Below are 22383 nucleotides of genomic sequence, written 5' to 3'. Positions count from 1 at the left end.
AAGGCTCCAGTTTGCCTCAGGGAGGCGGTTTGCACAGCGGGGCTGGGCCGGGTGTATTTCAGGAGCTCGCTGACCCATTGGTCTGCCCGGGAATCCACTTCCATAAAGAGGATCTGAGCATTTTGCTGAGACATCACAACCCACCATATATACCGTATTTCATTTTTCACTGTGTGGCTTTGGCAGTGTCTCCTTTTCTTCCACCCAGTGTGTCTTGTCTTCTTCTTCTTCTTCTTCTTCCTGTCGACTGGTGAGAAATCTTCTTTATTTTGTCTGTTCTTGTGCTTTTCCCTGCAGCCTGTGAGCCTCTCTGAGCAGCATCTCTGTGTTTTACCAGAGCAGAAAACAAATCAGCCAGACTTCAAACTTCTAAAGATCCTAAAAGAGGATCGCAGACGGTTTGTTTCTCCACCTTTGACCCGTCCCGACATCCAGAACTCACTTTCTACATGTTTGCCGCTCACATTTGACCTTTTTCTTGACAGACCTGAATTTACGAGACCCGCTCAGCTTCACTCTGTCGGGTTTTATGGTCCTGAAGTTGTTTGAGGCTCGTTTTTAGAAAGTGACCTGAAGAAACTCTTCAGCCTCGCAGTGAGGCGGATAAAACGCTCTGTTGTCTTATTGTGCTTTAAGAGTTTACAGCGGGACGGATCTCCTCGTTCTGGTTCTGATTAACACTTTTACAGAACATCTTGCTGACTCAGATCACTGAGTCTTTAACTTTTCTGTTGTTTGCTTTTTAAAAGCTTGTGGAAAAGTAATTTGTTTTAAAGCTTAACTGGTTTTAAATTTTTCATCTGTGACAACAAACAGATGGAAGTTCTTACAAACTATTAATTAATTAATTCATTAATTAATGAATTAATTAATGTTTTAATCTGAGTGTCTGCAGGATTCTGTTCTTTCATTTACAGCTTGATAGTTTCTAGATTTGTCAGATTTAACTTTAAGGTGATAAATTTGGATCCTTGTGAATCTTTAAATCAAAAAGCTAAATTTAACTGATCACTTCTCCTCAGCTGGACTTCCAATGTTCACACTGATTTAAAAATGCATCAGTGATTAACTTTATTTAATTATATTCCACTGGAGACATTTTTTTACAAATCAAGCCGCCATCCGATCTGCTCATAAACGCCGCGGATGTGACACTCGATCCCGATCGTCCCAGTTTAAATCAGTCGACGCCGCTGCTCTTCAGCTGTGGCCTCGGATCGCGTTACGGCGCAGAAATTCCCGTCCGTCCGTCTCCATCAGCAGAACATGCTGATCTCAGAGAACCTCACACTGACAGCCTGATCTGAACCGCTACGGCGTTCAGCAGAGGTCAAAACTACTCAAATGTCTCCTCGACGTTTGTCTTCACGCAGGTTGTGAACTGCAACAACCGCCGAGATGTCTGAGTGAGTCCGAACAGCAACACATCTTCTGACAATACAGATTTTACTGCTGTTATTTTAATATTTAACATTATTATCCCTGAATTTAAGCATTTCAAGATATGAAAAGTATAAATTCATAGCAGTACTTCATCAGGAAAGCTTGATTGTGATTAAATATGAAGTTAATCTTTGTTCATATCTCCGCTGTTGCTTTGACACAACTTCCTCCAAAACAGGAAAAAGCTGACGTCCAGCCGCAGGCATCACCTCAAGGTACACCAAACATTTGTTCTCAAGGCTTAACTCACTTCATTAACTTGACTTTATAGCAGAAGTTCTTCTGCCATTTTTATTTTTATCACCAAAAAAAAATCCACAAACAGACCAAAACACACAGCAGGTCTGACTTCCTGTCTGTGCCTGATCGTCCCCCTGCAGAGCCTGATCCTCCAGATCGCTCAGAACTGGCTCGAGCAGGAGAAAAAGGAAACCGTCGCGGCTAAGGAGGCGTACATGTCCGAGACCTGTCCCACTCCGGACCTGAGCGGAGACCAGAACGCCCTGATGGTGAGGCGCCGCTCGTTTAGGGAAAAACGTTCAGCAGTCATACAGAGACAAAGTCTAGTTTCTACGAACGATTAATGCAGTTACAGCTACTTTAAATTTAAAATAAAACTCTGTAACACTCATCTAGTGATTGTTTGAAAGGCATTCTGGGAGATGTAGGAATGTGGCAAACTGAAGTAGCAAGACTGACAGAAAAAGAGCTCATTTTAATCAGACGAATGTTGTAATAAAACAGACCTTAATGTAAAATCAGCAAAGACTGTAGACGGGGGGAACTGTTAGCATAGCTTCATCAAATATGAATAATACAGCATCAAGTCTGCAACAAAGTCATTTGTTTATACTTTCTGAAGAAATTCTAATTTAAAAAGCAGATGATGTGTTTTTAGCTGCAGCTGAAGCTTTTAGCAGCTACTGGGTAAAGCTAGCATTAGTTAACTCACCAGTGTGGATACTAGTTAGCATCCTGATTGGTCATATTATATTTTAAGCAATACAAAAAGTTTTGTCACACACAGAAATACATCTTGAAGATATATGTTGTTCAGAAAATGTGAAAATTGAACAGTTGAGATCGCAATTCCCACTCAAATTTAAGCTATTTTGCTAATCTTACAGTATGCTAACATTAGCATAGAGCTATGAGGAGACTAAAACAAGCTAGCCTGGATGTGCGTAATGCTAACAGCTAAAAGCTAAAATGGAGCTGAGCTTTAACTACATAATTATGTTCCATTTCTAATTATATCTTATTAAGTGTTGAATGAATTTGCATCCCATTTAATTAGCATTATTAGCATATTTAGCATTCATTAATTCATTCACACATTTGTTGTTCACATTAAGATGCTGAATCATGAAATGAAAGATTTATTGATCAGTGTTTCATTACAGAATGTCAGAATTTCACAGTTCAGCTGATCTGTGACATGGGGAGCAGCTGTACTCATGTTTATATACGTAACATGAGAACTGTGTGTTTGCATGTCGACAGGAATACTGCAAGAAGCTCCACGGCCTCATCGACAAGATCGACGAGGAACGGTACGACATCGAGGCCAAAGTGCAGAAGGCCGACAAAGAGGTGAACTCCCGCCGACAGGATCACGTCGACCTTCTCGCGGTCAGGAAGCTGAAACTAAAAGCTTTTCTCTCCCGGCAGATCGAGGACCTGAAGATCAAGGTGGTGGATCTGATCGGCGTGAAGAAACCCGCTCTGAAGAAAGTTCGCATGTCCGCCGACACCATGCTGAAGGCTCTGCTGGGCTCCAAGCACACGGTCAACATGGACCTGAGGTCCAACCTGAAGCAGGTCAAGAAGGAGGCGAAGGAGGAGGTGAGTGTGTTACTCCTGCTATCGTTCAGCCGGAGGTTAGAAGAGTCAGACTTTATTATTGAAATGAATATTAGTTACTGCCACAGAAAGACTGTAGACTGATTAGATGTCAATCAAGTTAATTTTTAATATAGTTTTCGATGTTTTCAGGCTGTCAGAGTTAATTTAGCATAATTCTGTTCATCATGATAAAGTTAATTCTCTGAAGAGATCATACAGACGACACGTATACCAACAGAGTTTGATCAGAACTCGAGATTCTATCAGGAAAAAAAGTCTGAGAGATAAAAAGTTAAATCTAATTAATCGTCGGTGGGGTTTTCAGCCCGTGTTTGTCTGTTTGTTGGTTTGTCAGCAGGATTTAACAAAACGTTGTGAACAGAACAGACGATACACAAATACACAGATTATATCTCACAGTGGTTTTAATCCTCTTTCCTACATTATTTAACTCTTTTGTTAATTCCAGAATACAGATATGTGTGTCGATTTGAAGTTGATCCTGATAAAAACCTGGAAAGAAATTATCTTCTGTATCAGGTTTGATTTAATTAAAGGGGCTGTTGGGACTTGGCGGAGGTATGCGCTCTACTGAGAGTCATTGTAGTTTAATTTGATGCTGCAAATTTCCCTCAAAGAGCTTCAGGTCAAACGGCCGCCATCTTTGAACCCTCGATCGTCTGTATTTGGGTCGAATGATGAGAACTGAGCAAACTCCGCCCACTGAGGAAGACCATGATGTTTGATAGAAAACAGCAGCAGCAGTTTAGTGAGAGAAATGACACGATGATGTAACGATGTTTGTTTTCCTGCTCTGCAGCCGACAGAAGCCGTGGGCGACTGGCGTAAGAACATTGAAGACAAGGCCGACAGGAAGAAGATGTTCGAGACCTCCTAAACGTGTCGCCGCTCGTTTGTCTTTGTGTTTCCGTCACCGTGTCTTAATATGAATGTGCTGGTTGAACCGGGTGGTTGTTGGGTCGCGGCAGGTTAGCGTGTCTGAGACGAGCCAGGCGAGTTGTTTTTTTCCTCTTGTCTTGTTTTTGGTGCTTCGTCTGGAGGAGGAGGACGAGGAGAAGCGGAGAGTTTCTGCAGGTTCACATACAACAACAACAACAACTGAAGTCTTAAAAATCCACACAGCATTCAGACTCAACGTGTCCGTCCAAACAATAAACTCAAATGTGGAAGAAAAGAAAAGTGGATTTTGTTTTTTTTGTGTGTCTTCATTTTTAACACAGCAGCAAAAACATGACGTCACAAATACATGAAGCTTCGAGTAAAGTCTCATTATGTAAAATAATATTCATGAAGGCGTTTTTGCCTCGTAAACACTGATTTTCAACCTGTAAATTTTTCTATAAAAAGTTTTTTTTCTTACCAGAAAACAAAACAAAGTTATATTTTAGTGACAACAGGTTCATCAAGTTAAACATCTGCTTTATTTATTTATTCTGATCACATTTACATGTTGTAAAAGTAAAAAGGACATTAAGACAAATTAAAGTTAAAAAGACGTTATATTTGTTATGTCTAACAGTTAATAATAAACACATGATAATATCTCTCAGTTCATCTGGTCGTCTTTTCACCTGTAACTGAGAGCAGCTCTTGTCACAGCCTCTCCAGACATTTATTTTTATATTTTTGTTATTTTTAACACAGAAAACAAAGTTCAAAATAATATTAATCATCATAATATCGTTCTCCTGAATGAATTCGTCCACGTCACGGTGTCAGCTCTGAGACGAGGAGCGATGGACTCTGTGTTTGTAACATCGATGCTCTCACATCTTTACTTCACGTCTCTAGTGGAGTTATTATCTTATCACGACAATAAAACTGAGCAGTATTAAACTTCGTGTTCACGACGTGCTGATCTCGTTGTGCGTCCTGGTTTGGATCTTTGTCCTCGTTCAGCGTCACTGCAGTGAAATGTGCAGACGGCAGCAGCTTCAGATGAAACTGGACTCCAGCTGAACGCCACAAGGCCTCCGACTGATCCCGCCCCCGTCTGTGCCTCTTATACATGAATATATACATCAATAATAAATATAACATATATAATACGCTCAGAACAGTGTCATGTATTAAACTCTCAGAGAAATGGATGCTGATGTCTGTGACTGGTCGCTTCTGACCGACAGCTTCAATAAAGGAGGAATAGAAATGTTTCTTCAGACGTTCAGCTGGTGTTAAAATCAAACCGCTGCCTGCAGATCAACGCCTGAATGTTCTTAACTTGTTTTAAACGTGTTGTTCTGTTCACGTCTGATGTTTTACACGTGATTTTTATATTTTCTGTCATTGATTTGTAACGTACTGATTAGACATTTTATCCTGATGGTGGAGTTAAACACAGTCTCACTCACAGGAAGTACACTGTGTGTAAAAGCCCGCCATTGGCCGACTAGTTCAGATTCTCCGCCCACTTTTACCGTCTCCATGTTCAGCATGAACAACATGTACTTAGTTACTTCCCAACTCTGGAATTTATTTATTTATTTATTTATTTATTCATTCATTTAGGACTGCAAAGTGTTTCCTGTCTGAAGTTTGATCACGTCTGCAGTCAGAAATTCCTTCAGCGCTGAACTGAACCGAGCAGTTCTGGACTTCGAGTTCCTGCAGTTCTCAACTCAGAGCTGCTTTCAGCTAAACACCACACACACACACACACACACAGACACACACACACACACACACACACACTCTGAGGCTCTCACACTCCTTGTATGGTGCTGTGAGCTCGGCCTCCGGCCTGCTGGGGGCCCGGAGCTCCGGGGCCTCTAGAGTTTCCTCGGCTGCTAACTTTATCCTGTCGGCCTCCGCGGGAATGTGAGGAGACGCCTCAGAGATATATTTGGATCATGTGACTTCAACAAGACTCCCGTTAAAAAAACGCCATGTTTTCCCTCCGACATCACTCGACTGGGCTCAGTCTGACAGGCTCAGTCTGACAGGCTCAGTCTGATGATCTGGCTTCAGTTTTGGTTAAAACAGCTGGTAGACTGGAAAGATTCCTCGTCTCTCTGGAGTTACAGTGATATTTTCAGCAGTCTTGTGACGTGTTTAAGAATAAACGATAAGATTAACACACTTGGACGGACATCATGATTGTTTCTGTTTTTCACACGTGTCCTTGTCCTCGTCAGCTTCATCACTTCATCAGCTGATCAGTCGTCCCCAGCGTCGGGACTCGATCACTAGATCTCCCTGTTGAGTCTGAATACTTTGTTCACTTCACTCTCTCGTTTCTACTGATTGGAATCTTTCACTGGCTGTTAATTTAGCGTAACGACTAGGCTGAATGACATCATCAGAAATACACAAGTAGTGAAAGTACAGTGTTTTATATACGTCTTAAAGGTGCAATCCAAAGTGTCTGAAGTGTCTGAAGTGTCTGAAGTGTCTGAAGTGTCGGGACTGAGGCTCAAAAATCAACTTTTCTTACAAACAGCACCTTTTAAGCATGTCCAGGAGAGATCTTTAATAAAATCATCACACTTTCATATCGACATCTCCAGAGACCTTCCACTGAGCTCCACATGAAGAGCTCAGCCTCAGAACCAGACGCCAGCAGAACCAGACGCCAGCAGAACCAGACGCCAGCAGAACCAGTGTTCTGACTGCTGCAGAGTTCCTGTGATCGACATCAAGTCTGAGACTGTTTTTAAAACTCCGTAAAAGGAAACTTCTGAACATAACAGTGTGACTCTCAGTCCTGCTGGTTTTCATTCTTGCAGCTTCATTAGACACTAATTTAATTTAACTCACACTCAGGTGGAAACAGTTGGTTTTTAATTAGCTGTGAAACAAAGCGGAGCAGCCGGACTGAAAGCCAGCGGGAGGTGAAGGTAATGAAACCGGCTGATTACAGCAGCTGACTGAGGAGGAAAACAAACCAAACATTTCTGTTTTCTGTTCGGTCAACGTCTTCACGCAGAGGGACGATGAACAGAGGAGCTGCAGGCCGACACCGAGGTCAGAGGTCAGAGGTCGACCTGCACGCCGCTCTGAAAACTGACGCTGGTTGTATTTCTGGAGTAAAGCTGCTGTCGTCAGAATATATCACATGGAAATAACCAGAAGAAGGAGAATGATTCACAGCACAGACCGTCTGAAACAGCTCGGACACACAGAGGAAGTTAAAACACAAGTTAAGTAAATAAGTCTGAAGTCTCTGGAGTGACTCTCCCAAACTGAGCGGAGATCAGCTGTTAGAGGACGTCCTGCTGAGGTGGATGCAGGTTTGTGGCCAGTAGGGGGCGTGTTTGTTCTTCACAGCAGGTAGAAGCATCAGGATGCAGACGGCAGTGATGAGTCCAGCTCAGGCTGAATAACGGACTGAAATACAATAATGAACTGATTTGTTGGAGATTTGTTGATTTTGTCATGATTTTGGTTATTAGTTTAATCACATCCTGTTTTGTCTGCTTCCTGCTCACCTGTGTTCCCACAGGTGTTTCCCTCCTGAGCTCCTCCCCAGTGTGATGTCACCTCCACACCTGTCTCACATCATCCTGGTGATCACTGCCTGTCTCCCCACCTGCACCTCCTCCTCCCACTTTATCTTTCAGTTATTGTGTTTTTCTACTCGCTCTTTGCAGGTTCTTCTGTTTTGCTCCAGTGTTTCCTGCTCGACTCACCTGTCCACCTGTCCACCTGTCCACCTGTCCTCCGCTCCTGAGCTCCTCGCATCACCTCGGTTTGTTCACTCACACCTGATGATTTTTGTCTTGTTGCATCAGTTTCGGCTGCTTGCTGTCTTTGTCTTCATGACTGAATAAACTGAACAAACAAACTGACCTTAAAGAACGACACAAATACTGTTTCACTTTGTTTATATGTGGCGGACCCTGCCACCTCTCCAGCTTCACACAGTGTTCCGGGACCTTCGTTTCCTCTGAGAACAGCAGTTTGTATTATTACCTCATTAATATCGTAAAAACAAAACTCAGAGTTTGAATTTCTTCATTAAAACTCCACACTGCCTCTTTTTTAAAGCTCACGTCTGTGTTTTAAAATCTAAAAAACATCCCAGAAAAGAAACTTAAAATGGCTCCACACAGATCCCGGATTGATTTATCTTAACGGAGCCATTTTGTGTCTTTATGTGGTTGTTTTTTGTTTTAAAAAAACTTCACCTGATTCTCCATCAGAAGATAACGACCGCCTCACTTATTCTTAGAGACTCTACTTGGCTTGAACTCGGACCTTGTCATGTATTTTCTCTCAGGATTAAAACCTTTTTATTATTAAACTAACAGATGAGGATTGTGAAGACTTGACGTATTCTCCTCTTCCTGATCCAGCCACTTCACATCGAGCTCTTTCTGTCTTTCTTCGCCGCAGTAATGAGAATCACTCGGGTCGTTTTCCATCTCCTCACCCTGCTGACTCACATGCATACGGCCGTGCGGTCCTTCTCCTCCGTCACCGCTGAAACCCGAGCAGCACATCCTAATAACTGACCCAGGCTGTGAAGTCGTTTAGGGTGATTACGTCCAGCCTGCCGGAGGTCATCGTAAAAGTTCAAGGAGGGCCGTTACATTTAGCGCCTGCTCAAAATCTCATTAACTTCCCCCGTTTGTCCCACATGGTTTCACTTTCAGCAGCTCGCAGGTGGAGAGGCGGCGGCGCTGCTTTGTTTTTCTGGATCACACGTTCGCTCTCTGACCGTGTGTCGTCATCTCCAGATGGACGGTGATTGATTTCCTTCTTGGATTCGTCCTGCAGTCCTGATGAACGCAGTCCAGCCTGCCAGCCATCTGGTTCCTGCAGGTTTAACTTCAGAGCAGCAGCAGATACGAGAGACATAACGAGTGAACAGCCGGGTCGGACGGACCTGTGAGGAGGTTCTGGTGCTACATGAGCTGCTGGGCCCCCGTTGACCCTCCTGTGCACAGTTTATCTAAAATTAAATAATACATATTACATAGCTTTCAGGTTTTAAAGGCCCACAATATGTAGGATCTGTGCTTTGAAATGTCTCTGGGTGCCGTCACACTGACCCGCGGACCAAACAGCCGAACCCTGGTCCGACTGAAAGAGGCGGTCTGTGTCTGGGTTCAGCCTGAACCAGACTTTCAGATCAGTGACAGGAAGCTGTGACACGCGAGAGCGTCAGTTCGTATCTTTGCACTTCTGGTTCCCTCGTCTGTCAGCTTTCTTAATGTGTTTTCAGTTAAAGTGAAACTCGCCAAAATGCAACCGAGCGTCTTTTTGTGAGTGGACACGAGTCAAACCTTTGTGTAAAAGCATAACTACAACAAAAGAGGCACTTTTAAGATTTACTGTAATTGCGTTTTCAGGTCAAACTCATCTTCGGTGGGAGTGCTACGGGCACTTTTACGATAGCATGAAAATCTCTATTTTTAAAACAGTAAGAAGTCTCGACACAACATGAAACTTTGCTGGTAGCATCACCAGGGTCTCTACACATGAACACCAGCACTGAGAACATTGTTTGTGTACTCAGAGTTACTAAAAAGAAAGTTTTCGAACAGCTCATGTTAGCAGCAGCTTGTTCTACTCGCCGCCGTCCTGCCAGTGGAGAAGAGTCGATCTCAGAATGAGACGTAACCTGGAGGACAGTTAAGGTGGAACGCTCCTGAAGCTTAGTTCCATATAAATGCGGATAATTCCTTGTTTTGTCGTTAGTGGAAAACAATATTGACCTTGACGTTGAAAAAGCCTCATATAAGAAACAATGGAGTCCATTCATTCACATTTGGAGATCGACTTTGATGTTATCATAGCAGTGCCTGTAACACTGCTATTGAAAATGAGTTTGACCCAAAAATACGGTAAATCTTAAAAGTGTCTCTTTTGTTGTAATTATGCTTTTAAACTAACTTTTGACTCACGTACATTCACAAAAAAGAGCCTTGGTTGCATTTTGGTGAGAGTTTTGCTTTAAATATGTAAAATATGTTTTATTCCTCATTAAATGTCCCACAGTTTAATCCTGAAGCTCTTCATGTGCTAACAACAGTTAGCGGTTGCTAACAAGTGTCTGAATGAGACTACAGAGGTTGTCGGGGACATTAAACGTCCTCACAGCAACACGGAGACTCATCTACTCACTAGTCCGTCTTTACAGGCCACTTTAGTTCCACACTGTTCTAACTCTGACTTTACAACTTGTACACTGATCAGTTTATAGAAAACCTGGATAGTAATTGTGCAGTAAGACTCTTAGTGGTGGAGACGTTTCAGTCATGTGACCGTGATGTCGTCTGTTTGTAGCCTAGCATTAGCTTCTTACTGCTACATGTTTAAGTCACACTTTCAGTCCCGTCAGTAGAAGAAATCGTTGTCTTTGTTTTAACGAGACAGAAGTCAGAGTTCAAACATTTTATCTTCATTTGTTCAAAAACAGGAAATGTTGTTTATTTGGATCCAGACCTGCATCACAAAACTCTGAGTCCGTCCTCTTTTCTAACTGTTAAACTCTGATCCAGTTTGTGCAGAATAATTCAGACTTCACCACTAATGACGCCTCTCATCCAACAGAATACCTGCGGAGCCTCAGCAGACCACAGCCAGCAGCTTCAGACCTGCGGTCGGACCGCGTGAGGCGCACAAAGACGCGGAGGTGTGTGTAATTTAAGTAATTGTGGTTCTGCGAGAAGACAACCTGCAGCTATTTATGGAAAGTGGAGCTGTGAGTAAACATGTGTAACTTCTGGTGCCTCGGGTCACGGACTGTCGGGTTTTCATGACTCGACCTGCAGAGTCACTCTGTGCTGTTCAGATATCTTCTGTGAAGTGGAATCTTGTTTTTCAAAGCAAATGTTTGAGTTTATAAATGTATTAAAGTGGGAAATAAGAGGTGAACGAATAGTTGGAGGAGTTTTAGTTTCATGTGGTTCAGGTATTTTGGTCCGGACGCCTCCCGGTCGCCTCCCGTTGGAGGTTTACCGGGCAGACCCAGAACCTGCTGGAGGGATTATAGACCTGGTCTGGCCTGGGAACGCCTCAGGATCCCCCAGGAGGAGCTGGAACGTGTTGCTGGGGAATAAGAAGTCTAGAATATTCTCTAAGCCTCCTGCCTGCTCGACCCCGGATAAGAACAAACTGAGTGGACGGATGGAGAGTTTCATGTGTGCAGCTCTCAGGTCGCTGCTCCGTGTTTTCAGCTACAGATTCATATAAAACACATCAAATATTTACTTTGAGAGTGACGCAGAGGTCGTACACATCGTCCACGTGAGCTGCGTCATTTATCTGATTATCTCTTGTGGCTGTAGGATGTCAGGCGAGGAAGTTAAAAGAGCAACAAAGTGCACAGGTAGATGAGGTGAGGGCAGAAACACCTGGCCAGATGTGTAAAACTCCTGCGGACACACAGAAACAGAAACATACATTCACAGAGTTTTTGTAGGATTTATAAAACCCCTCGTACGTCTTTTCATTTTCACTTTTCTGACTTTGAGACGAGAGAACCAGAAGTGCAAAACGCTCACTTACTGTCGTGTTTTCAGACCGTTAGTCGAATTAAAGAGGCGACCTGTTGATCATTCAGATTGATCGTCTGGTCGATCCTTCCTGTCGTCCTCGTTGATGTGTTGAAGTGTTGGACAGACGGATGGAAATGAAGTGAGTGAAGATGAAAAACGATGTGAGAGAGAAACATGATTGATCGTTGGTGTAAATTAATTCAGCGTTGACACTTCATATATTTTCATATTTGGGAGCTTTAGTTTGTCCATCAGTCAAACTCTTCATATATTACATGTTTTTTCTTCATCCAGTGTCTCGTGTGAGTCTTCATGGTTCACCTCACTCAGCAGGAATGCATCGTTCCTCTGCTCCTTTAATGAGGCTGAATTCCTCCACCTGAACGTGGGATCACCTCCACATTACTCCGTCAGTAAACTCCACACGGCTCCGACATGCTGTAAAGCTCCTGGTGGGAGCTGTAAAATAACTATGCTGCTGTTAAAACCGTCCTGACTGAAGCTCATAAAAAAACAACCTGGACTTCACGACTGAACAGAGAACGAAACACAAACACAGCTGAAACATGATCATCAATACAGTCAGTTTCTCAGGAAGAGTTTGTAACTGAAGTCGACCTGTAAAGTAGATGAGTCTCTGTGTTCGCTGTGAGGACGTTTAATGTCCCCGACAACCTCTGTAGCCTCATTCAGACACTTGTTAGCAACCGCTAACTGTTTTTAACACATAGAGGAGCTTTATAATTCAAGCCTGGGAAGGAAATTAGCACCTGCCGCTGGTTAAATGCAAATTCTTGCCGCTAAATTCGACCAGATCCGTGTTTGATCCGTGTCCGGTCCACCACGGCAGCATTTGGCATCTTAATAATTTAACATTTTCTTTATCAAATATCACAGGCTGCTAGCTAGCTAACGTTAGCGTAGAAACACAGACACCACATGACTCCAGCCGTGTTACGCTATTGGCTGACAAACGTCATTAGGAGCTTGAATCAACAGTTAAATTATTAACAGTCAATAGATGTTTTCAGGTACAGGAGAACGTAGATAATATTTCTACATAAAGATGTAACTGCAGGTTTGCAGTCTTGATATCTTCCTGATTAAAGAGGGTTTCAGCTGCAGTCTGCCGGCTGTAGAAGCTGTTTACAGTAGATTTTAGATAGTAGGTGTTTGAGAGGCTCCATTATGAGCCGGCCGTCAGCAGGTCTGTGCTGGCATGGAAACACGTCTTTATTTACCAGCACAAACAGAAACAGCTCAGCGATCACGTTCTGGAGGAGAAGCCCTGCAGGCGCGTCGGCAGCTTTAAGGAAAACTTTATGTCATTGTGCTCCGTCACACTGACTGTTTACTGCACACAGCCGAGCTGCAGCGGCAGCACACACTCGCTCCGTCGTCTTCGGCCTCAGATCTTCCCCCTCGGATCGTCTTACCGCCTGTCAGCTTTAATCATCTGATGAACCTGAAACTCAATCTGATACTCACAGCTGCACAATGAGGCCCTGTGGCTGCTTAATGTGTTAATCTGCTGCAACACATTCATTAGAGCAAGGCAGCTACTCTGCTGGGGTCGCAGGTTTAAGTCCCACTACAGAGATGAAGTTCTGAAATGCCAGATTCCCCCTTCGAGAGCAAACACCATCAGCTACCTTCCACTTCGGGGCTTCGGTTGGTGTTGTGACGACTGTCCAGTGTCACGTGACTCACTGCGGCCTGATCAGAACTGCTCATTTGCATTTTCTTGTAAATTTTAATACAGAAGCACAAAAGCTCCGTAATCCAGTGACTATCAGCTACATTCTTCAGTGGTTGATTTCAGATATCGTTCTTTACTTGGTTGTTGTGGTGTTTGTCAGACAGTTTGGGATGTTTTTGAACAAACTAATAGGCTTTTTCTCCCATTTTTGACCTGAACATCCGCTGAAACAAAGGATTCGATTGAACGTATATTTCCATGTTTGGAAAATCGAGGCCTGTCCGGAGATGTTTTCCCTGCAGGGACGTTCCTCAGCAGAGTGAAAATGCTTCAACAGAATGAAAACAAACACTTGTTGTCTCTGTAAACCATCAGCAGGTGGAGAAACAGCACACAGATGACATTTACACAAACACCAACAGCTAGAATGAATAAATAAATGACCAAATATTGTGTGATATTTCCAAGACCGCTTAAATACAAACTTAAACTGCCTCATTGCAGCGCTCGACTGCAGTTAATTTGAGTCTGAAGCGTCGAAGGTGAGGCGAACGTCTCTGGACACAGTTTATGATAAACAAGCGATGGTGCAACAAGTTCTGCAGGAGGCCAACGACACCGCAGGAAGGTGTCGGGTTGCTGCTGCTCAGGAGAAGGAAGATCCAACAACAGCCAAAACAAAGTTAACCCAGGCAGATCACTCCGAAACAAGTGGCGACGTTCTCAATAATCTCAATCTGATGAAATTTATGACTGTGACAAATGTTTGTGGATCTAACCTCTAACCTGACGAACATCCCTCCTGCAGACCGGTTAACTCCTGTTCTAGAAGACCTGACTGGATTCCAGCTTGTAAATCCATCCGTCTCTGGCAGCTCGGTGCTGTTTGGCGGTCGGTGTCAGGCGAGCAGATCTCTGGCTGCAGAGACGCCGTGGAGCCCTGAGAGGAGCCTCTGTGAGTGGGAGGTGATGAGAGCAGCGCTGGCACCGGGCGGAGGGGAGGCAGGAACACATTCTGGGTTGGAGGTCAACACACCCCGAGCCCTCTAACGGATCAGCACCGCTCCTCGCTCTGACCTCTCCTCCGCCCTGACGGAGGGAGGAGATCAGCAGGAATGAGCTGCTCTTTTGTTCTGGACGACCTGCAGCTCTAATCCTGTTTCAGCCAAATAAGCAAAACAGATTTGGGTTGTTTTTTGTTTTTTTAAAACCTGGAAATATTCAGGGGAAGCCGATCCTCGAGGATTATGAGCCTGAGAGAAAAAGTACAGATCTGGACTTCACTATTATTCTGTGATAGCTTGTCAGATTGTCCAACATGTCACTGTCCTATTCATAACAACACGTTCTCATTCAAACGCCTGGTTACACGTAGCGAAAGGCACCAAAACTCCTCAGTTAGGTTTAGGAAAAAATAATGTTATAGCTTAAAAGAACTACTTCCTGTTAAATCTGCTTTAAATGTGCTTCATAGCAGCCGAACCAGGAAAGAAATCAGCCAAGATTCAAGACAGTTGCGACTGATTTGCAGATGAGCACTGAGATGAGATCAGACATTAAAGCTCGTGTGCGTTCGATTGCTCTGGTCTGGCTGAGCTGATGACATCACTCTGTATCGAGCTGCTGAAGACGTCGGTGTCGTGAAACCACAGCAGAAGTTTAACTTGTCTTGTTTTTGTCCAAAGCCACCGAACTTTTTAGTGTCTTTCATCAAACCTGACTGGCGATTTGATCCTGGAGAGCATTAAAAGTGGAGCTCTGGCTCCCTTCACACTGATTCAGACAGCAGCCTCGTCTTGTTAGTCTGAAATAAAAGCCAGGTGCGTCGCCAAGATGGCTGCTGAGATGCAGGACTTTCCTACTCGGCTGCAAACCTTCAGTTAGACCGAGACATTTAAAATTCCTCCGTCACCTGGAACGAGCCCCGATGGTTCACAGCCACAACACCAAACACCAGAGTGTGTAAAAATGAAGTTGTAGTTCAATGAAACCAAAAACACCAAAGAAACATTGTAAGGAGCCATTTAAATTGTGTGTGTATCTGTGTGAACGCAGGCTACATGTCAACATGTAAAAAGCTTTCTGGGCGAAGCAGCTGTGAGAGTAACTGTGTCAACACAGCTGAGAAAACAGCTTCTGATCCTGAAGGACATCAGAGAGACACTTAAACCTTTAACAGCAGCAGACTGATGGTGGCTGCAGAACGCTTTTCCATCCACGCCTGGCGTCAGCAGATTAAACCAAACACAGGAGCTGAAGCCGATTCGCCCTCGAGCTGAAAGTGAAGCGGCAGACGGAGAGTGTTTGTTCCTCTGCTGATGGATGGAGGTGTTTGTTCTCTGGCCGGGAAGGTGGAGGAGATAAAGCAGGTTTCCAAACTGTCTAATAAGAGGCGGCAACTTAACTTGAAAATCTATTAAGGTTTCATTTGTTGATCTGATGATGTAGTTCAGATTTGTGTCCTCTAACATCTGCACATTTTGGGATGATCGGCTCAAAGACTCATCAGGGAAAAATCAAGCATGTCTGATATTTACTGATTCACAGCTGACGGAGCTGCTGAGCAACAATAAACATCGTAGCCCTTGATGCTAACGTTAGCTAGCATTCGACTGTTGGCAGAAACGTAAAATCTGATGTCCAGATCTCGCTGAAGAATAGAAAACTCACTGACTTCATCTCCCCTCTCATCCACACTCGTTTCACCTCCTGCTTCTGTTTATTTTCTTCACTGCAACGACTTCTCCATTTTGTTTACTTCTGCTTCCCCACGAGATGAGGAGGGATCACAGAAATGTGTGATCGTGACTACAGTCATGTTTCAGTGATGCCTTCAAGTCCCCACAGGAATCCTCATCACATCAGTCTCAGATATCATGAACTGGAGCACAGAGTCGATCCTGTCGTCTGAGGACACTGATGCTGTCCGAATCTCTGAGCGCTTAATTTTCATTCAGGGAAACAGTTGGAGAATAAACGTCTGAGTCACGGCTGGATGTCCACGGAGCTGTAAATCATCAGAAGAGCAGCTTTTACATGCACTGAAACCAGCGTTGAGCCAGAACGTCCTGCTGGGAAGTGAAACACACTCGAGCTCTTGCGAGCTGCTTCCTCTCAGCCAAGACGTGAAGGAAGATTAAACACGGACCAACGTGTTTCTTCAGAGTTAATCTGCTGCCGAGAACCACAAAACTCCATCACTCTGCAGTCCAACACCAACATGCAGGCGGAGAGAACATGTGTCTTGATTGAAACTGAAGTGGAAATCCACCACGACATGTTGAAACACTTTGAACGCCACACAGCAGTTTATGTACACGTCCTCTTCCTCTGCTGTCGTCCGGCCCGAGCTGAGCGGTCCGATCCACTCAAACATCACCGTCTGACACTTTCAGCTGATGTTGCATCTTGACATTTGTTCAGCTTTACGTTGGGACAAGTGAAAGATCGTGTTTGTTGGTTATGACACAAATGCAGCTACACATTGTTCAAGCCTCTCATGGTAAATATCTGCCGCTTTCATGGTTATGAACGTTGAAACTATCTTGTGAACAGAATACGATGCGTCGGTAGAAAAGTTGATTTGTGCATCAGAACTTTTCCTCTTTCTTCTGACGTGAATCTTCTCTGACTTACCTGTTGACCCTTCCGAGGGGCCGGACCTGTAGATCGGGAACCAGCGGGCACAGCAAGGTAATACACAATAGTATATGTACATTAGTTGTTATTGCAATATAATGTTAAAGATAAAGTTGCTCCACCTGGAGCAGCTACATCAGTGACACACTGCTCTCACACAGAGCTGGTGCTGGTCGTTTGTTTGCAGACTCTTTGCAGAACGAGTACTTTCTCTTCTGATCCTTTAGTTACATTTTGTCACTCATACTTCTGTACATTTTGCATTTTTGTGTTTCATAATGTTCCCACAGGTCGTAGATGAAGTTTGTTATCTTCAGCCCTGGATCTGTGCGTTGATGTGATTGAAAAGTGTATTTTTTATTTTGAGTGTGAAGCTTTAACGGTTCTGTTTGTTTTAGAGCGTCTGAGTGTCGTGTGTTGTGTTCAGGTCGGCCTGTGTTCGTTGGAAACGGCAGCTTTGGTTTATGAGCCCGAGCACGAGGGAGGGAGGGAGGGGGAGGACGTCCGCGCTGTGAATTCACTTCCCAGAATGCCCTTTTGTCTGACGTGCCACCAAGCAAGACTTACCGACACTCCAGGGGGATGAATGGTGATGAGTGCGTTACCGCGGCAACAGCGGCAGTTTGAATATGTGAGGGTCGTCGGGAGGCGGAGCCGAGAGGAGACAAAGACGTAGAGTTTGTTTGTCGAAGTGTGAAGGGCGGAGGAGAGGCGAGCGCCCAGCAGACGACGTGCTCACGAGCTGGAAGTCACGTGACAGTAAACAGCTTTTATTTAGTCATTTCAAGTGAATTTTTATGATCGAAGGACAAAATTAGAAAAGCTTAATTTTTATTTATTTATTTATTTTTTATGTCTGCACTGAACCACCAGATGTAAATACTGAACTCCAGAAGTTTTGTGCATCATTTTAAACACCTGATAACAAAATTCAGATATGTCATTAAAGTGAAGCTCTGCAGGTTGGAGAGTTCACGATGACTGACGATGGAGCGCTGTCTGCTCGTCTGTACACCTGTCAGAGAAAATCTTTCTAGAAATGAATTATAACTACAAACAGTCGGGATCTTTAATCAGAGACACAGTCAGTGACGGTCAATTAAATCTGTGTCCTTGGCGGGGAATCCGTGATCCCTTCACAAGAGGTTACTGAAGGTGTTGTAGATGCGTTTAATGCCAGGTGTGACTGGACGGTTAAACCACAGGTGAGCGCAGGTATTAATAATCTATCAGGCCGCGTTGTAAAAAGTACCCAAACGTCATACATGTAAAAGTAAAGATATCATGTTAAAATATTACAAATATTACACGAGTACGAATCGTAAAAGTATCTATTAAATGTGCTAAATCATGAGAAGTACAAGTGAAAGTACTTTTTAAAAGTAACTACATGTATAAATACACTGTTAGCTGACTGATTACTCACTTGGCTGATTATCAAATTTGTATTTTTCTGATCGTCTGTGTTTTTTAAATCCTCATACTTTGTCTCCGATGATTGAGTGAGAGTTAGTGGAGTCAAATAAATCACCAAATCAACTGTACTGCAGTAGAGTACTGGAGTAAATGTCCTTAGTTGCGTCCCTTTAATGGTATGAAGTGTGTCTGAGTGTAGCTGTAAACTGTTATTAATGTATCTTAATTCACTCTGAACGTCTCGGTGACACACTGAAGGATTTTACTGCCGATGTTTCTTTACTTTGACTTTAACTTGTATCCAAGTGTTTTATTTTGTGATTTTGATTCAATTTTCTCCACAGAGATAACAAACAACCTTCTTTCTCTTCGTGGTGGGGGGGGAGGATTAGTATCGTCTTTCATTCCCCCTCAGGGAGTCGACCACATGACCCGCCGCAACAGAGAGAGGCAGCGAGGAAAGATAGGGGGGAAAAAAGAAAGAGAGAGAGATGTCGGGCCCCGCCGCTCTGAGCTGTTCAATGAAAACCACATGTAGGACAGAAGGAGGGGGTGAGGTGTGTGTGTGTGTGTGTGTGTGTGTGTGTGTGTGTGTGTGTGTGTGCGCGGGGGGGTTGAGCGTAATGACTAAAAACCCAGCCTCCGACTCAGAGAGGAGGGAGTCGACCCGAGCTGCGCTGACATTCCCAACGAGCATTGCAGGGGAGAAAACTGTGTGTGTGTGTGTGTGTGTGACATACAACCAAAAACCAGTGAGTGATCGTGTGTGTGAGTGTGTGTGTGTGTGTGTGTAACCAGTGGAGGAGGCTTTAACTGTACAACACACACTCTCACACACACATTGCTGTGAGCTGTGGGCTTCGGTGCAGCTGCAGGACTCAGAGCTGCTGTCAGAGTCGAGGTGGAAACTGAAGAGAGGAAGAAGAAGAAGAAGAGAAAGTTTATCCTCAGAGGCTCCTGTGATCTGTTCTCTACCAGAGGGAGACGAGGAGAAGAAGAAGAAGAAGAAGAGTTAGAAGAAGAAGAAAAGAGGCCAACATGTCCAACGCTCTGCTGAGGAGAAACTCCAGCAAACAGGGTTTACAGAACCTGATGAGGTATGTGGTCGATGTTCTGGTTCCTGTTTGTTTGTGTTGTACACACAGAGGTTAATGTTTAAACAACACACACACACAGAGATCAGGAACAGAAGCCTTCATCAGACGTTACTAACGTGTGTTTTCTGTGGTCAGCATGTCTGTCTGAATGGGAACAGTGGGATTACTGGCAGTGTTTTGGGTCACGCAGGGTTTTGGGGGGATTCTGGATCGACTTAGCTCCGCTCACATGAATTAATCATAACAAAGGAACAGTATTAAAGATCAGTTTAGCGCATTAATCTGTATTATTTCCCCTTTAACACACATTTAAAACACGTTGGATTAGAGGCAGAGTGAAGGCAGTAAATGTTCTGGTCTGTGAGTCTGGACCCACTGGGAGGCGAGCCGGACGCCTCGAGGCTGCACAGAGAGGGGAAGTGGTGTCGCTGACCTGTGTCAGAGGTGAAAGGTCACCTGAGTCAGTCTTTTGTTATCTGGGTGTTTTCGGGTGGCGGCGAGACATTTCTGCTGGTTTTCATCCTGTGTCAGGTTCCAGGTCGGCTCCTCGGCGCTCTCAGTTTTGTGTCTTGGTCTTCGCGTCAGATGAGACGATCAGTCGTTAACTCTTGCTGCGACTTGACGGAGAGACGTCACATGTTGACCCTCTTTCATAACTTGTGACACATCGAGCTGAGTAAGACTGACTGACTGTTTACAGTCAGACAGCTCTGTGTTGGTCACCGTCAGCCAGCACATCATCGTATTCTTTTGTTGAGCAATTCCTTCCATCTAAACTCTACCTCCTCTCTCGTACAGACGCTTTTCTGGTTTAGGAAAACATTTTGGTTTGTAGTTAAAATCCCTGCGTTACTTTACTGTATCTTTTGGTCCAAAACGTACGGGTGAGACGAGCAGAGTCTCCTGAATGAACTTCCTGTTCTTATACCTGCTTGTCGCTCTTTATAAATCTCCTCCTGACTTCCTCCTCTGCAGCTGTAGTGATCACTGCAGCCACTGGAGGTCGCCACCTTAAACACACGTGAATATGGATCATAATGAGCACCTGACGCCCTCCTTTGCTCTCGTCCATCAGAGGGCACCAGATAAAGAAACACAACACAGCTGTGATGAGCTGCATGTAAAGACGCTGTGTAATACACCTTTAATCAATACAGAGAGATGTGCTCAGCTCACCTACAGCTGCCTGTAACTTCATCTTTAATGGATGTACGTGTGGTATTTGAGTTCTGGTGACTTTCTGTTCTCTCTGAGCTGAGGTGTGGATCTGGTTCCGAGCCGCCCTGCGAGCCGGGTCGGGGCGTCTCAGTGAGTGTGGAGGTGTTATGATCAGCGAGCGTGGCGTAAACCTCTGAGTCACAGCGAGTCCAGCGGTCGGGCTGCATGTTTATGAAGCAGATAACAGCTGGAGGAGGCGGCGTCTCGCTGTGATTCAGTCCAGTCAGCAGATGGCATCGGTCTGGCTGACATCACTCCTAAAGCAGCGGCGTGGGCACCGCAGACGGCCCGAGTCACGGAAGATGTTCAGGCTCTGAGCTGCTGAGTTGAGGATGAGTTTCAGACAGTAAAACATTTCAGTTTATCTACTTTACAAATTCAGAGCCAAAAAAAGAAATATGTTTTATTTGTTGAGATTGATTGTTGAGATCAGCAGCTGGAGTCTAAGATGTTCACGTTCCGTCTTTATGAGAACAACATCTGTGTTTTTATAACCTTTTATCCGAAAGCTTCCCGGTAAACAATCTGTGTTTTTCATCCCAGTTTATGAGAGACAACAGTTTCTGTGGTTTACGTACGAGCAACGCTTCAAAGCAACAAAGTACATTTACTCAAATACAACTTTGAGGTATTTGTACTCTATTTTATGTGTTTTTTACGCATCATCGTCTATCTCATTCCAGTTATTTCACACCAGACGTGTACATGAGAGCTAAAGACTCGTAACTTCATCTGACTTGAGACATGAAGACTTGAACAACGTGTTCACAGTTTTAAAGTGACGGGGAGGAGATACAGATTATTTAATAAGTGAACTTGAGTGACTTGACCTGACTGCCCCTAAATTAATATTCAGTCGTTATCTGCTCACTAATCAGGTGAAGTGTCGAAAAATATTTCTGGACCTTCACAACAAAACAGAGTTGCAGCGTTCTGCTAAACAACTGAAGCAGCTGGAGACTTGATTTAAAATGTGGAAAACAGCCAAAAATCATCAAATAGCTCCATCACTGCAGTTATTCCCGTTTTGTACAAACAAAATTAAAAGATAAGCGAAGGAGAAGCGTTCAAACTCCACATGAGCTGCTTGATTTTTTTTACGCCCTCGTAGCTTTTGCTGGTTGTGACTCGTCGTCTGTAACCGGTTGATCCTGAACGTCACAGACTGAAGTTCGCTTCGTGTTTCAAACTGTTGTGTTTCCATCCTCTGTGTATCATCGTCCTTATCTGCTGTTACACAAACTGAACACGACGTCATGGGACAGAACCGCTGACTGGAGCTCGAGACCACGTCGTTATCAGATGGCGTGCGGCTCATGGCAGCAGGTCGAGGAAGACGGGCTGTTTCTAATCTGCTCTCTGAGATGTGATGTCATCCAGGAGGCATACCTGCTTCAAAACAAGCTGACTGCTGCGACCTCTGACCCCTGAACCCCCCACCAACACATCGCCGGGTGTCCTGGGTATTTACGATACGGGCAGATAAGAGACTGAGGAATGTTTTCCAGGGGAGGGGAGGGTGGAGTTGATGAGTGATGGGGGCGCTGAACTCTCCCTCCCT

General features: G+C 44.2%; 2 protein-coding genes across 5 annotated transcripts in view; both read left to right on the top strand.

Moving 5' to 3' along the window:
• The first annotated feature begins 77 nt into the window (after window positions 1-77).
• On the top strand, window positions 78-4488 carry LOC119024682 (troponin I, fast skeletal muscle-like). Its single transcript, XM_037107669.1, has 7 exons — window positions 78-250; window positions 1374-1406; window positions 1622-1658; window positions 1824-1952; window positions 2947-3036; window positions 3115-3288; window positions 4109-4488. The coding sequence occupies exons 2-7, from the start codon at window positions 1399-1401 to the stop codon at window positions 4184-4186; spliced, it is 516 nt and encodes a 171-aa protein (XP_036963564.1). The 5' UTR covers window positions 78-250; window positions 1374-1398; the 3' UTR covers window positions 4187-4488.
• Window positions 4489-7517: 3029 nt separating this feature from the next.
• lsp1a (lymphocyte specific protein 1 a) overlaps window positions 7518-22383 on the top strand; it is a 36165-nt gene continuing 21299 nt past the window's right edge. Inside the window, exons 1-5 of one of the 4 annotated variants that reach the window (XM_037107647.1) lie at window positions 7518-7538; window positions 7899-7996; window positions 10807-10888; window positions 17095-17145; window positions 19486-19604. In XM_037107647.1, coding sequence (XP_036963542.1) covers window positions 7533-7538; window positions 7899-7996; window positions 10807-10888; window positions 17095-17145; window positions 19486-19604 — 356 coding nt within the window. In that variant the 5' untranslated portion in view covers window positions 7518-7532. Of the gene's footprint in view, window positions 7539-7766; window positions 7815-7898; window positions 7997-10806; window positions 10958-17094; window positions 17146-19485; window positions 19605-22383 lie in introns of those variants that run through there. The other 3 variants (XM_037107646.1, XM_037107648.1, XM_037107649.1) reach the window with 3 other exon arrangements.

The sequence above is a fragment of the Acanthopagrus latus genome, chromosome 8 (assembly GCF_904848185.1).
Source record: "Acanthopagrus latus isolate v.2019 chromosome 8, fAcaLat1.1, whole genome shotgun sequence".
In the NCBI taxonomy this organism is placed as follows: domain Eukaryota; kingdom Metazoa; phylum Chordata; class Actinopteri; order Spariformes; family Sparidae; genus Acanthopagrus; species Acanthopagrus latus.
Note: the sequence above shows the minus strand (reverse complement) of the source record. Positions and strands in the feature narration are given on the sequence as shown.